The 16,960-nt window shown below is 36.6% G+C and overlaps 2 protein-coding genes across 2 annotated transcripts in view; both read right to left on the reverse strand.

Moving 5' to 3' along the window:
- LOC127624069 (ezrin-like) overlaps window positions 1–810 on the reverse strand; it is a 53,304-nt gene extending 52,494 nt beyond the window's left edge. The window contains exon 1 of the mRNA XM_052098702.1: window positions 655–810. The gene's annotated coding sequence lies outside the window, so the exon portion shown is untranslated. The remainder of the gene's footprint in view (window positions 1–654) is intronic.
- Window positions 811–3,063: 2,253 nt separating this feature from the next.
- Window positions 3,064–16,125, reverse strand: LOC127624314 (radial spoke head protein 3 homolog). Its single transcript, XM_052099092.1, has 9 exons — window positions 15,917–16,125; window positions 15,077–15,164; window positions 14,685–14,826; window positions 12,626–12,771; window positions 12,149–12,352; window positions 8,497–8,659; window positions 8,220–8,306; window positions 7,965–8,056; window positions 3,064–5,931 (listed from the first exon to the last, which is right to left on the reverse strand). Exons 1-8 carry the CDS (start codon window positions 16,027–16,029, stop codon window positions 8,001–8,003), a joined length of 999 nt encoding a protein of 332 aa, XP_051955052.1. The 5' UTR covers window positions 16,030–16,125; the 3' UTR covers window positions 3,064–5,931; window positions 7,965–8,000.
- Between the last annotated feature and the right edge of the window lie 835 nt (window positions 16,126–16,960).

Here is a 16,960-nt window from a genome sequence, read left to right on the forward strand (position 1 = left end):
CCAGAAGAGGTAACACCGCCTTTGAATTTCATGTCTCCACCCCATTCTCTAAATATTTACTCGAGTCTGTGTTTCCCAAATATAGACCCTTGAAAATCTGAATATTCCTTTACTAATATAGAGGCACCTGCCTTAAAGGAGTGCAAATATTATTATCAAAGAAGTTTGGAAGATCACTATGTGATGTTCATTAAGAGTCACATACAATCTTGACAGAAGGGTAATAATAGGTTACACTGTCTTTTACTGTCTAACTGCAGTAAAACAACAGTTTTACTTGACATCCAGTAGTCTGCCATGTTTGAGTTTGTATTAGCCCATAGGAAACAGAAATAGTGGAGACAGACGGTCTGATATACGTAGATTACCATCAAAAGACACATTTGCATCGAGACTAGATTATATGTCAGGTATTTTTGGACATTAACACAAAGGGGAGCTTGATTGCCACTTTTTCTTTTCACGACTTGTAAAAGACCCCGTCTGTAAACTAAGATGTAATCCATTCTACTGCCATAATCAGAGCAACACCTGTTAGAGGAGATTTCGCTAAGGACTGGGCGGCGTCTGTACAAAGAGAACGCTTGAATGATAGTCGCACTAACTGTATTGTGGTCCTTGACCCAGGAGAAAACCGAACGGCGCAAATCTTACCAAAGCAGGTGAGATCACGGTGAGTCAGTTGAATCCAGCTTCGCCCGAAAGTCTTCCCTTCCTCCGCGGAAACGAGTACGGAGTCCGGCAATGGGAAATGGCTGACGGTGTGCTCACCTTTGTAAGCTCAGCTGAATGACAGCGGATCCAGTTCCTGTTTGAAACGTCTGCGGCGCTGACGCCCACGGACGGCGCATGCTATCCACACACACTCTGCACAAAGGTATGGAGGACCTAATGTGACAATATTAAAAATATATATATATATATATATATATATATATATATATATATATATATATATATATATATATATATTATTACATTTGCAAAAAAAAAAAAAAAATGGAAAAACGTGCACATGGATTTAAATAAATAAATAATTCCTTATTTATGCGTTATTGTATTTGTTTATTTATTTGCACGTTCATTTATTTACGTACTCATTATTTATTTATTTACACATTTAATCATAGGTGTATTTATTTCCTAATTTATTTATTTCTAACATTTATGTATTTTCACATTTGTTCATTTCCACATTTCTTTGTCTGTATGGTAATGAGGGGGGCGTGTTTTCTCTTCCAGGCATTGCAATTAAAGGAATAGTCCGGGTTCAATTGACCTGTTTCATGTGACATGCCGCCATGTTTGTGACCAATATTCCACATACCTTCATTGTCCTGTGCTGTGAGAAGTGACAAAAACCTTCTTCAGGAGTTAAAAGCACCTCCTACATTCATACAGACAAGGTCATTACAGAATATTTTTTTTTACTGTGCCGAAATAAGACAAAAAAAACAACAACACAAAACATTTGTAACTGCTGAATGAGAGATGTTTATGTTGATGTGCCGGTGGGCGTTTACTCCCAGTCAAACATCACACTCGCCGGCATACAGATATGAATTGTGGATGAAATAAAATCTTTGTCTGCAAAAGTTCAGTTTGGCAATATGTGTGCTGCCTTCAGACTGTATGAACTTTTCCTGGGACTTGGCATGGATCAAAAGCCATTTTTGATGTTTTTCTTGATATCGTTTTTCCATGCAACACTATTGTTTCTCTGATGGTCACAAATATGATATATCACTGAAACAGGTCAATACAAGATCACCTATATGTGGCACAAGATTGATTTCCACAAAAGTTCATTCTGACTTGTCCCTCCTTTTCTTTAAAAATAAAATAAAAAAGCTGGGTAACAGTGAGGCACTTAAAATGGAAGAATAGAATGACTGTAATAATTATGATTTAAACAATGTTACAGCTCAAAAAATAATACATGAGTTTTAACAGAAGAATGAATGAGTGCTTTTATAAAATTATAAGTTTCAAATTTCTGCTTTTAAACCCTCCAAAAAATGGCCCCATTCAATTCCATTGTAAGTGCCCCATTGCAACACAGATTTTAGCTTTTTTTTTTAAAGAAAAAGACGGACGAGTCTAAATGTATTTTTGTGGTGATCAACATTATGCCACAAATGCTGTTGATTGAGCTGAACTTGTATTGAACCCGGAATATTCTGTTAAGCTCAGTGCTTTAGAGTGAAGCTTGCAGGCCACAGTGACATCCAAGGCCTTTCACATTACGAGAGGTGTCTGCAGCAAAAAAAAAAAAAAAAAATATATATATATATATATATATATATATATATATATATATATATATATATATATATATATATATATATTATTATTATTTTTTTGTAATAATACAAAAACCTGCAAAGACAGATTATGTGCATCATGCTGGTAGATTAGGAACTAGGTGCTCTGCAAATGGACGTGCACATTTTCTGTATTCTGGAATATTTTATTGTGCTTTACATCATCATATGGAAAACTTTGTGAAATATAATTTGATTAAAACACGTTTTTTTTGAAAGTCATATTTTGAGTATTTTGTCATAAACCTCTCACATTTTTCTTTTTTTAGATTTACGAATTTGTTACATACAATTCTAACTGATCTCAAATATAATTTAATGGTGTATTTTTCTAATAAATAAAAATTACTCAAACTTAAAAAATTTAGTTTTTTATTTTGGCTTGTTAAAGTTTACTCAATTTGTATTGATGGAATTTCTTTAATGAAATTAAAATGCATACATTTTAAAAGAAATAGGCTAAAATATTTTTTAAAGCATCACCACTCACTGAAAGAATTATCAAATCTTTATTTTTGTCAATGAATATGATATATGACTTCTCTTCATCCTGTTGGATACATGTATTTTTCTTATAAATACTGGTAAAGTCATTTATGCCACTCTTCCAAACCCTCAAACGGGTCAATGATGCTCTTTTTTTTGGTCCAGATCTATTAAATCCTTTAAAAATACATCAAAATTGTAATTCACAGAAAATAATTACCTGAATAAAGCTCTTCTAGATAAGCATGTTTTCATTAATGTTTATTTGTATTTATTTCATTGTGTAAGGATAATACAAAAACATGATTTCAACAAGAAAAAAAATGAAAAAGATGCATTGAACATGGACATTATAGCACATGCCAAGTTGCTCCTCAGGTCCCTATTTAGGCTTTTCCAAAAAATAAAATAAAAATATTACAAAAACATAATCATAATTATAAGCTAAGATTACATTTCTATGAACTTGACACTTGTGTTTGAAAGTAAAGTTTAAAAGACTTCTCATTTTTATCACCTCAGACAACCTTATTTGTCAGTGACCCAAATAATAAACCTGCAAACTCTCTGAATGACTTCAACAAACAGATGGACCGTTGGCAGAAAAGTACAGGTGTTTGGAGCTATACTGTTCATCTTTCATTAAAGTGAAAGTGTGTGAACAAAACTGAGGAACCAATAAAAAGCTTGGTGGGAGGAATTACTGTCATCACCTCTCAGATAGATTTATTCAATGGGGTTCAATGTACAGTATTTGTGGCAACTGAATCACCGGACAGCTGGGAATACAAGTCAATTACTTAAAAGGCTTTATATAATAGATGTTTTTTCCTCTTTTCCCTCTACATTTCTTTCCACAATTCTGAGAAACATGAACAGGATTTTATAAGTGTGATCTATAGTTTTGTACATTTAAGGACAGCCACAAAATAGTGTTTCTCTCACTTCATTCAAGCCTTTTCTGTTAAGATCCAGATTCTATAAAATCCCCCTTACCACTTTAACATCTGTACAATAACGGATTTATAGTATTTGATCCATTAATGGTTTTATTTCTTCTTTTAAAAAAAATCTAAAAATAATGTCAATACTCTTGTCTGACAGAGATATGTATTTTTAGGGTTTATTTAGCTGTATTTGGGGACACAATTGATGGAACATGCAGTAATTCTAAACATTCAAGTCATATTCTGGTTCTGTATAATTAAAATTGGCTTCATATTGAAAAATTAGGAAGTGTGTCCTGTAGAGAGCTAAGTAAGTGTGTGTGTGTGTGTGTGTGTGTGTGTGTGTGTGTGTGTGTGTGTGTGTGTGTGTGTGTGTGAGCATGTATTTATCACTTTGTGGGTACCAAATGTCCCCATAAGGATAGTAAAACCCAACATTTTTGACCTTGTGAGGACATTTTGTTGGTCCCCATGAGGAAAACAGCTTATAAATCATACTCAATTATGTTTTTTGAAAATGTAAAAATGCAGAAAGTTTTCTGTGAGGGTTAGGGGATATAATATAAAGTATGTGCAGTATAAAAAACATTATGTCTATGGAAAGTCCCCATAAAACATGGAAACACAACATGTGTGTGTGTGTGTTTATGTGGATTAAGAGGACACTTTTATAGGTTACAAACTGGTAATTATAAGTGTATTATGCTATAAATGTGGTTTATGAGGACATTTGTAGTGTCCCAATAATTTAAATAGTTTAAAAAACATATTAAACTTTTTGTTTACGTTTTATTGAAAATGTAAAAATGCAGAAAGTTTTCTGTGAGGGTTAGGTTCAAAGGATAGAATCTATAGTCTGTACAGTATAAAAATCATTATGTCTATGGAAAGTCCTCATAATGATAGGTAGACCAACGTGTGTGTGAGTTTGTGTGTGTGTGTGTGTGTGTGTGTGTGTGTGTGTGTGTGTGTGTGTGTGTGTGTGTGTGTGTGTGTGTGTGTGTGTGTGCCCATGTTCAAACTCAGAAATTATTGACAGGTAACTTGACCATTACTGTCATTACTGTAACCATGCTCAAATAAATATCCTATATGGCAGGCTATGTGTAACATGATGTAAACCTTTCATCACCAGAGTACTACTGCAAACTGCTGAATATTTAAAAGCAAATGTTTATCAGAGAGAGAGAGAGAGAGAATTTGTAGTCCATTCTCTAGATGCAGACTTTGCCCATAAAAGGTCTCTGTATCTGAAGCTTGTATAGTGTGTTAAATTGTAATAAAAACCCACATATGTTTGAATGACCAACAATAGCCTTATTATTAGGTCATGCAAACATTTACGTCTATTGAGGTCTGCATAAGTCAGTACAGTGTGATTATGTGACTCAGAGGTCTTTCCTTACGTTATATTTACAACAAAACACTCGTTTCTATTTGCGTTACCAATTCTAAGAACCGCATCAGCCCAAAGTGAAACTTGGGCGTGGTCAGAGCTGAGAGCTGACCAATAAAGAAGCAGGGTTAAAATAGAGTCGTATATAGTCTATAACGTGAAGTGAATGAACGCTGTAGCAGAACTGTAAACAGTTGAAATGTCACCGGCCCAGACGAGTCAGCTCGACAGGAGAATGTAACAATCACTTCATTTCAAACGAACGCTGATTTAAAAGCGACAACGAGAATAATGGCGCGACAATAACCACAACACTTTATTGAGATAGTAATGGCGAATCGTTTTGTGGGCAGCTCTTATATCTGCTACACAACAAATGGCAACCCATTTAGCTGTTGTACTTTCATCAATATCAAACACCAAAACGAAGTTTTAACACAATCAAAATAACCACGAGGGTCTTTCACAAGTTTTCAATACATGACGTATGTATTAAATTGATCATGTGGCCAGGAGAATGAATAATCTCAAGTGATGATTTAGCGACTCTGCAGCGCCATCTACAGCGCAGTCCTTAAAAATGCAGTTCAAAGAAAGTACATCAAGACAGAACATTGACAGTTTGAATTTCACTCATAGTATGAAAATTAAATTTGCCCATTCTATTTATAAATGCTACTTAAATCAAAAACAAATGTGTTGAAAATTAAGAAGAAGAAAAAAAAAATTTTCACACTTAAAATCTTTTCCAGGTGCATTTTTCAACTCCTGTTAGGACCTGAAATGAGAATAATGGAATATAAGGTTAATTCTTCACCTCAACATTTATTTTTCGCTGCACAATTTGAGATAAAACACTTATTAATCTGATATTGTTTTGAGATCTTTGGCTGACAAAAATCCTGAGCATGTTATTGGAAATACAGCAGATGTGTTACTACACTTGTGGTTACGGCAAAGAAACAAAATCATAAAATCAATTAAATTAATGAGTAACAGTAGGTAAGTGTGTAAATGTAGAGAACATGATATGTGCTCAAAGTGGACACATCTGATGTCACGGGACAGATTTATTTGTGAGCACAGGAACCGCCTGTGATGAGGAGGAGGGCGTGGCCGTCAGGGTCATCATGAATATCAGGGTCATCTCTTACAATTTTACCACTTTGTCATTGTTAAGATTTCCTAATCTCTATCATAAAAATCTAAACCTGCAGATCGCCCACATTCAGAACTCACTGGTGGGTGTGGCAACTTGTAGTTCTTCTGAACAGGATTAAACACATTTTCTGTCAATCAGTGTTCTGCCTATTTGATTGAATGATTGTGTGTGGACACGTTTTCTTTATTTTAGTTGCATGGGCAATGGAAATTCTTATATCATTTTAAAAACCCGCCCAAATAATTCCAAAGCAGCCCAAATTTTGAGCAATTGGGCGGGAACCCATCCAATCTGGCAACACTGTCTGCCACACTGGTGCCGAAACCTGGGACTGGAGGAAGACGCGCCGTCAGAGAGCCCTCGCCGCTGAGAGAGGAGCGCAACGTTGAGGGGAGGATTGGTTCGATGTTACTAAACAGTCCACCAGGAGGCGAAATCCAGTGCTGTCACCCCTGGCATCGCGGAGGATTGCTGGACAGCTGGCTCAGGACCGAATGGCGGTGTGGTCGGGAACCAGAGTTTTTTTTTCTTTTCTTTTCTCTCTCTCTCGTGCTCTCCCGCTCACTTTCTCTCTACCCTCTCCCTCCCCTCATTCTACCCAGGTTCCCAGGAGGCGGGGAAGACCAGTCGGTGGCGGAATTCCTCCCCTCCAGGAAGGGTGGGGGGAGTGGGGGTAAGTCAGGCTGGAGGTTTCCAATTCAGCCTGAATAGGGTGTTGAGGGTATGTGACGAGGAGGAGGGTGTGTCCAGGCCATGACGTCAGCAGGAGAGAGATAAAGGAGGAGCCGGGGATGCCAGAGAGAGAGAGAGAGAGAGAGAGAGAGTGAGATGCACATGGCCGCTCAGTGTGTGCGTCGTTATGTTTCAGTTCAGCGTTTTATGTTGTAATTAAAGTCTTGTTGATTGTTAATCCGTTTCCTGCTTCCTCCTTTCCCTATTGAACAAGAGGTTTGTCTGCCACACTGCCACTACGATAATTAATTTAATAATAAAATTAAATAAAATTAAATTAAAAATTAAAGAGTTAATTATTATTGTTGTTGTTGTTATGCAATAATAATTTTTATGGGTGCCTAGGTAGCTCAGCGATTATTGATGCTGACTACCACCCCTGGAGTCGCGAGGTCGAATCCAGTTTGTGCTGAGTGAATCCAGCCAGGTCTCCTAAGCAACCAAATTCGTCCGGTTGCTAGGGAGGGTAGAGTCACATAGGGTAACCTCCTCATGGTCACGAGTAGTGGTTCTCGCTCTCAGTGGGGCTTGTGGTAAGTTGTGCGTGGATTGCAGAGAATAGCATAAGCCTCCACATGCTATGAGTCTCCGTCGTGTCACGCACAATGAGCCATGTGATAAGATGGTCTCAGAAGCGGAGGCAACTGAAACTTGTCCTCTGCCACACAGATTGAGGTGAGTAACCACACCACCATGAGGATCACTAAGTAGTGGGAATTGGGCAAATTGTGGAGAAAAAGGGGAGAAAATAATAATAATTGTTTACATTGTTTATATAATAATTTTTATTACAAGTTTATTATTTATATTCTGTATTTTTGCTGACCCAAACAAAAATCATGTAACAATGTGCTTTTTGTGTGTTTTTTGACTTTATAACAAATGTGTTAAAGTGAATAATGTTTGATCCCATCTACCTCTAGTAAAGGGAAATCTCATTTGGAAGCAATAGTTTATTCTTTCAGCTGAAAGGCCTCAAATCGTTGGTTAGTGACGTCTTGAATGAGCACTGTGGAAGAACAAGGGGAACAAGTCTAAATTATGCCAAAAATACTGTCATTGCCTTATCTCAACAAGACAACCACAATATTAACAGCAAAAAATCTTTTAAAAAGACCACAGTAAGGAAGTTACAGTTAAAACTGAACTTTGCCTGAAAAGCATTCACTCACTGTCAAGCACTGTTCTAGCCACATATCTCTGTTCTAAAGTACTGCTGACTTCTTCCATCAGCCAAGGAAGGAATCCGGTCTCTACATCTGGAGCAGAGAGAATGAAAACTCACTCAAATGTATAATATGTTTGTTCAAGGTAACACTAAACAGAGCAGTGTGTTTTAGTCATTCTTGTAGTTATGTTGTTTGTAATTGTATGTAATTCTGTATTTGCAGAAGTTGCATTTCAAATCAAGAAAATAAATCAGTTTTTCTACTTGTCACGCACACTTACCTCTCTTCACAGGGTCATAGAAATAGCCACTATCCCTCAGATTGGAATAGACTGAGGGTAGCAAGTCAGACAAGTACTGCTGAGCAAATGCTCTCGCAGCGATTTTCTCTGCTGTCTCTTTCTCCTTTTCCAGCACTGCCATCTGCTGCTTTATCCGGTTCTCCTGAATTTGGAGAAAAACAAAGAAAGGTTCATTTAAATATACAAAGACATATTAAAACCCAGTGAATTGGATTTGTGTTAAACAACACAAGACTGTGTCAAGATCAGGAAATGCATGTGGCTATTTAGAATTTTGTGTTTGAATCATAATTAAAGGAATAGTTCACCCAAAAATGAAAATTCTCTCGTCATTTACTCACCATCATGCCATCCCAGATGTGTATGACTGACTTACTTCTGCTGAACACAAATGAAGGTTTTTAAAGTATAATTCAGCTGTGTAGGTCCATAACATGCAAGTGAATGGGTTTTAAAACATTGAAGCTCCAAAAAGCACATAAAGGCAGCATAAAAGTAATCAATATGACTCCAGTGGTTTAATCAATGTCTTCAGATGAGATATGATAGGTGTGGGTGATAAACAGATCAATATATAAGTCCTTTTTTACTATATATTATCCTCCCAGCCCAGTAGGGGGCGATATGCACAAAGAATGTGAATCACCAAAAAGTGGAGATTTACAAAAACAAAGGGCTAAAATATTGATCTGTTTATCACCCACCAGGCATGATTTTAGGATTTAAGTCTTAGATGGGCTCAGCCTACAAAGAAACTATAAGATGTGCACATTTAAGGTATTTCACAGTATTTCATAGACAGCTAATATTCATTCAGAATAAACACATATAAAGTTATACAAATAACTGAAACCACTTCTTTTTTTTTATTTATTCTCCATTTATTAACAAAAATTGTAACATGAATCAATTTTGCAACTTCTGTAGATTAAAGTTACATCAAACACTACAAAAACCTATTATTATATGTTACATTTTGCTTGGTCTTTATTTAGTGGAGCGAACTAACTCAGGTGATGTTTCTCTGTATGGAATTAACTTGTGACTCGAGTCTTTTGAATTCATTCAAAAGAAAAAATCACTCGGAAAAGAGATTTTAATCTCAATAGTCTAACCTGGTAAATAAAATAATAATAAAAAAAAGATTAGTTCAAATTTGTTCACTTACTCATTTCTGAAATCACACTTTTGAGAGAAACAAGTATAATTATACTTTATTAAAAGCTGTGTGTCTACTAAGAGACTTCAGCAGAGTTCAACCAATGCCACCAATGCAGTCTCGCGCTTCAAACTCGCACAGTGCTGCGATTGCCGCAGTTTCAAATATTCTGCATATCTATGCTGACTGCAGAGTCACAAATTTTTAGGGGGGGGCTGAGATGAATTTTAGGGGGGTTGAAGCCCTCCTAAATAGGGCTATGTCACCCACACCGATCATATCACTTCTGAAGACATGGATTTAACCAATGGAGTTGTAGTGATTATTTTTATGCTGCCTTTATATTTGCTTTTTGGAGCTTCATGTTTTGGCCAACATTCACTTGTATTGAATGGACCTACAGAGTTGAGATATTCTTCCATAAAAAATCTTCGTTTGTGTTCTGCAGAAGAAAGTTAAACACATCTGGGCAGTGTTGTTTAAAGTATCCATTTGTGATACTTGAGTAAAAGTAAAGATGCTTTCATGGAAATTGACTCAAGTAGAAGTTAATGTAGCTCATGAGAAACAACTTTATTAAAGTAACTGATATTACATTTACTTAAGTATCTAAAGTACATGTAAACTGTATAAATTACAGAACAGTTCATTAAGCTCATAGCAACTTACCTCTCACCTTCATGCCATCCTAGATGTGTTTGACTTTCTTTCATCTGCAGAACACAAACAAAAATGTTTAGAAGAATATTTCAGCTCTGTAGGTCAATTCAATGCAAGTGAATGGTGGCCAGATATTTCAAGCTTCATAAAGCAAATTAAGGGAGCATTAAGTTATCCATACTACTACAGTGTTTAAATCCATGTACTCTGACATGATTCAGTTGGTTTTGGGTGAGAACAAACAAAATTGTAACTCATTTTCACTGAATATCTTGCCATTGCAATCTCTAAGCATGATCATGATTTCCAGCTTGATTTCACTTTCTAGTGCTTGATGCCTAGATGGCGCTATAGGAAGTGTAATCGAGCATGAAATCCTGATCACCAAGGAGACTGCTAATGTAAAGATTTATAATTGAAAAAGGAGTTATATTTTGGTTTATTCTCACCCAAAACTAACTGGATCCATTCAGAAGACATTGGTGAAACCACTGGAGTCTTATGTACTAATTATGATTCTTATGCTGCATTTAAGTGCTTTTTGGAGTTTCAAAGGTCTGGCCACCATTCACTTACATTGAATTGACCTACATAACAGTGATATTCTTCAGAAAATCTTTTTTTGTTTGTGTTCTGCAGAAAAAAAAATTAAAGCCATACACATCTAGGATTGAATGAGAGTGAGAAAATTATGAGAATTTTCATTTTTAAATGAACTATCCCTTTAATGGTGCATTCAAGTCACATTAGAATAATCCTATTTATGGGATGTGTAAATTAACACCACAGTCGAGGGAGGGAGTTGAGTCATATTAGTGACCAAAACAGAGACTTGTGGAGGTGGGCTTTTTTAATTTGGGCCAATAAGCAACAACCCAGAACACACTGGTAACTGCATAGCAATGTGCTGAAACACAGTTAAAACAACTTAATGACAGCATAGCAACAACCTGACAACCACCTTGAACACCCTGTCAACTGCAGAGCAATGTGCAAAAACACAGAAAAGAACTTAGAAACAGCATAGTAACAACCTAGCAACTACATACTGTAGCAATGTGCCAAAACACACAGCAGAGATCACCTTGACAACTGCATAGCATGCCTTAGCAACCATCAGGAAAACACTAGTTACCACATAATGTAGCATAATTATGCTACAAAGCAAATATAACACTTTAGCAACCACCAGAAAACTAATTTTGCTTAGGCAAAGACCATTCACATCTTCATAAAATGTTCAAATAATTTTTTTAAATACATGTTTTTATGAGCGCTGGTAAATATTTATACACATCACACCTTGTTTAAATGTATAATGTAAACGTATGTGATTGACTTTTATATGAACAGGCCTCCTGGAAAGGCGGGAGACTGATTGCACAGAACTTCATTAATTTACAGCTTTTATAATGTTTAAGCCTAAACTTATCAAATGAATTAGACCAAAAGCTAGAGACTACATCTGCTCCTGCCATAGATTCCCTTGAACATATCCTACATTAATATTATCCTAAAATATTGATGTTGAATAAAAGATTCCATGTCATTTGCCAACAACACTCATGCACTTTGCTAGAACAATAAACGCACAGCTCACACCTTCAGGAGTGATGAGCAAACTCTAGCAAATCAAAACTAGTTCAGGTCACAATGCACCAATCACTAAAGCATGAACCAGTTAAACCACCTTCCACCAAATCGTGCCATTATTGCCACAAAATATAAAATGGTTCTGTGGCCTGTTTCACTGTTGCCATGACGACGACGAACACCTGTGGCTGAGCTGAATGAAATTGGAGTGATTCTCACCCTCTCTAAACAGAGGCGCCGTTCCCTCTCCTCCATCCTCTGCACCTCCACCAGCTCAGCATTGCGGATCTCCTTGAACACTTGCTGCTGGGCCCTCAAGCTGGTGAGCTCTTCTTCCTCCTCCACTTCCAGCAAGGCCTGCTCTATTGTCTTCCCCACCAATACCTGCAGCACGGGCTGCACCTCCACATCAAAATCAAACAGCTGCGACCAAGACCAACAGCAGCAAAATCAGACTTTAAACAGATGTTAACCACAACATTTTTTAACAAACCTTCACTTGCCATGGTTACCTGCATGACATCATTTTAAAGACTGAATTAACTTGATTGTATAGTATTAAATATGTCACTACAATTAACTGCTGTTGCATTAATACTGAACAGAGGGCATGAAATGCAAAGGATGTGAGAACTGCAAAATAATGCAAGAAAATATGCATGCAAAAACTGACTACTGAGAGAATCCATACTACACCTCTCCCTCTTCTATCTGTGTGGCTGCATCTCGTCCAGTTTTGGCTGGAATGAAGAGGGGAGTGGCCGGTTTGTCCAGGAACATGTCTGTTTGGCATTCCACGCTGGTGTCATCTATATGATCACTCAACTCCTCGAGATACGTCTCTACAAAATGCATCAGTAAGAGCCTTGATCAGCCTTTTGAGCTCTGGTGCTAAACACCAAGTCCCTGACTCAGACTCAGAGTCCAAGTCAAGTCTCAGTTCTTTTGTTACAAGTCTGAATCAAGTCTTTCCGTGGCCAAAACTACACTGATGTACACTGCCCTAATGTTGTCATTACTGGAAAAATCAAGTTGTCTTCATTAAACATTGCGTGAAAGGTCAAGTTTTTGGCATAAACTCAAATATCTAAGTTCTTTGGGCTTATTTTCCTTAAACATTCACTCCATACATCTGTGTCCCCTTTGGTTAAGTTGGATGGACCCTGCTAACACTATCTCAGTTCTCCTTGTGCATAAGCAGCCGAACTACAGTCATTTATGCTGAGAAATACGTTTATTTGATGATTGATCAAGAATCAGTTATAATCTTCATTATTTAAGATGTGTTATTGTATGACCTGAATTTGAGTCCATTCAATTTAAATTGTTTAGTTGAAACAACAACATTTAAATAACAAATCTGAGTTTGATCTACTTGCATCTAGTCACCTTAGCTTAAATCTATAGGAACCCCAAGTTAGGTGAACTTCATTGCTCACCTTTTGGAGACGCCATTACTCAATTCAATTGAGGAAATTAGTTAGGTCAATTAATTGAGTAGAGTCAACTTATCAGTATTTTCAGTGCAAGTCAAGTCTCAAGTCTTTGTGGTAAGTTCCATCCAAGAATCAATCTCTGTATCCAGTTTTCCTGAGCAACCATGATGATTCTAATTGCCGGTTTTCTGTTTGTGGTCTCGAGACGCAATGTAAAAACTACAAAAACAAGTGATCCAGATGGAGAATTGTAAATGGTCTGCACTTATATAGCACCTTTTTAACCTTAACGGTATTCAAAGCGCTTTACACTGTGATTCATTCACCCATTCACACACACATTCATACACCAATGGCGGCAGAGCTGCCATGTAAGGTGCTAGCCTGCCATTGGGAACAACTTGGGGTTCAATGTCTTGCCCAAGGACACTTCGGCATGTGGAGTCATGTGGGCCAGGATTCGAACCCCCAACCCTGCGATTAGTGGCCAACCCGCTCAACCAACTGAGCCCCAGCCGCCCCACACAGAACAACAACCATTCAAGTTTTCTTGCAGTAAAACTGAACTGGCTGTCATTACATAACAACAGTAACTCATTTCGGACCATCGTTTCATGTCAGGTCATATAATGTCAGTTGAGGCACTGCCAATAAAAAAAAATGGTAATCTCGACTGTGAAGTATCTGCACAGTGCAGCCACATGTTTTTTGACAATTTTTACAAATGTAATACCTTAAACATTCCATTACCCACTGGAGAATATATGCCAATGCGAGTTAAAAACTGGAGACCGGATATTGAAAACAGTCGAATCGTGGAACACTACCGCGTTCAGGAGAATGTGTATTTTCATACACTTTTATACATTTATTTTTAGGGATTTCCTTTTCATTAAGTCACACTTATCTAATACTGTATAAAAGAGAGTATGTGAGGCTTTAATTGAATCAGAAGATCATTTTTACCTTTAAAACCATGCACTTAATTAATAGTTTATATTTAGTTTATAGTTATATTAATATTTTATTCATCAGACACTTTGTATGTCCAATCCTCAATGACTTTAAACCATGCAATGTTAATCCAGCTGTTGTCATCATGTTGAAGCACTGCTGTGGAACACACATGCAAATTATTACACATGCGCAGCAAAAACAAGTGCGTGACAGACTCTTTTATCTAAACAGTGTTGCAATATTCAGAGAAAATATTTTGTTTCTAATTTGGAGTCCAAGACAAGTCTCAAGTCAGTGTTTTTGTGACTTAATTTTGATTCGAGCTCAACAACAAGAGCCTCAGACTGTGTGTCCTTCCCTACCTGTCTGCACATCCATGTTCTTTCTGCCCTCCAGTGGTTCTGGTGTTTTCAGCCCAAACTGCTCCTTCACCCTCTTCCTGGACATAGCTTTTCTTCTGGCTTCCTGTTGTCTGAGGAATTCGACTGGATCGGGCTGAGATGTCTGAAAAACACATTTCTTTTTAATTAAGGGCTTTAAAATCAAAGTAGGTGCCATCAACATGGAGCAAGAAGTATTGCCAACCAATTTAGGTAAAATGTGGACAGTACAAACCAAAACAGTAAAAAAAGAAACAACATTATTCACTCTTAAATGAAAAAAAGGAATTCTTACATGAAACTTTCAGACAACACAAACTATGTCTGTTCTAATAAGAGAGGATTCTACGCTCTCTGAATATAGAAATACTCACAATGGGTAGTACATTTTGAGCATATGTGTTTCCTCGGAAAACTCGTCGGTCATACATGATGTTTCCGTAACTGCCCTGTTCTTCATTTCTGCATCATACAGTGAAGCAAGAGTTTTATTTAACCAACCTCTGTTTAACCAGATCTTTCTTACAAGACAGCCAAAACCTATAAAAACTTATTATAAGCACTAAAAAATATTTTAGCCTATTTTTAAAATTTAAACATGTCAATTTCAAAATTCAATCTAATTGAATTGTGTAATTTTTAACCATCGTTTTTATAAATGTTATTTCATTAAAAATACCTCTGGAATTTTGTTATGAAATCGAAATGTGTAAACCTTAAAATTATAAATGTTTTGAGTGAATGCAGAAGAAAAAGACAACTATTAAAACAGCACTCATTTAAGGTTATTCAAACATTTTGTCTTTTATACTTTATTATTAATAACATTACAGTAGACTATATGTATACGTCATCATCTTAGAATTGACCACGCCCCCGTATAGATCCTTCATTTGTATCGAAGAGAAATCCATGTTCAAGATACTTTACCAAAACATAGAAAAAATTTAAAACAAAATCCGACAAAATTCAACAATTATCATTACTACAATTAAACTGAGGTATCTTTTAGCCACAACTGTCTTTAAAAAATTACACAAAATGACAAGGATTCTGACAGTTTTCTTACACTGTTTAAAGGAGACTTATGTCCTTAATTTATGTTTTTGGAGTAGTGACTGTGAGGTGATGTCTCAGAGATATTTACTAAAAGCCTGTGAACAACATGAGCTTGTTAAATGGGCAAAAGATGAAAGTGAACGTGAGAGACTCACAGCAGTGGAGCGGTGTTTCTGTATTTGGGGCGGCTGGGAACCGGACGCGGACGGCTGGAAAACGTGTAAACCCCGCTCTGCGACTCATTCTGTGGCTGTAATGTTGAGGTCATTTCCTTCTTTTAAACGGGGGTATCAGATGTGTAACTGAGGCTGAAATAAATAAATAGTGTTGAGAGTTGGACTCGTTTCTGCATTTGTTGTCACTGTTGCCGTGGTGACTGTCTCCAGCAACTGTCTGTTGCCCACCTCTTATACTTCCGGCATTACCCTTTTGCTACCTTCGGGAAATTTTTGTCTTTTTAATTTTTTCTCGATAATTTTGGCTGTGTTAATGCCAACGGCATACATTTTGCCAAATGTGTGTATTTTTGGGGGATTTTTTTTTATATCAACCTCAGTTCCTATAATACAATGTGTACAAAATTGTTACATTCAGGACCTTCCGGACAAAAATGTCCTCATTGAAACCCATTAAAACGGCAATATTTGATCCCAGTGCCATTAAAGCACAAAATCATGAATTCTATTAAACTATGCTTTCATTCCAGAGCGCTGCCTTAATATTTCCACCAGATGGCGCCATTTTCTAATGTTTAGGCTATGGAGCAAGTACATGCTTTTTTCCTATATTCTTTTTGCTGTTATATAGAGCTCTGCAGGCCAAATGAATAAATGATGCAGCTAAAATTGTGTGGGTGTGTGTGGTTGGTTTTTAGTTGGTCTATTAGCTGTTTTTAGTTGGTCTATTCAGCAGGGGTCTGCAAAATTTTTTGTAGTAAATTCAGCCTCAATAGGAATCAATTTGAGATGTATATTGAATACTGGTATCTGTACAAAGAACAATAATCAGCAATTTATTCATTTGGAGAGTTTTGTATGGAGTTTGATCATTGTACAGTAGGCAGAACCTGCAATTTGAAAATCCTGAAATTAATATATGGATTCAGATGGGGAAAATGTATTTTAAATGTTATCTATTTATTTCTTTACTTAATTGTATTAACGTACCAATGTCCTGCAATTCATTCACCCACCCCCTAT

The sequence above is a fragment of the Xyrauchen texanus genome, chromosome 30 (genome assembly GCF_025860055.1).
Source record: "Xyrauchen texanus isolate HMW12.3.18 chromosome 30, RBS_HiC_50CHRs, whole genome shotgun sequence".
Taxonomy (NCBI): Eukaryota; Metazoa; Chordata; class Actinopteri; order Cypriniformes; family Catostomidae; genus Xyrauchen; species Xyrauchen texanus.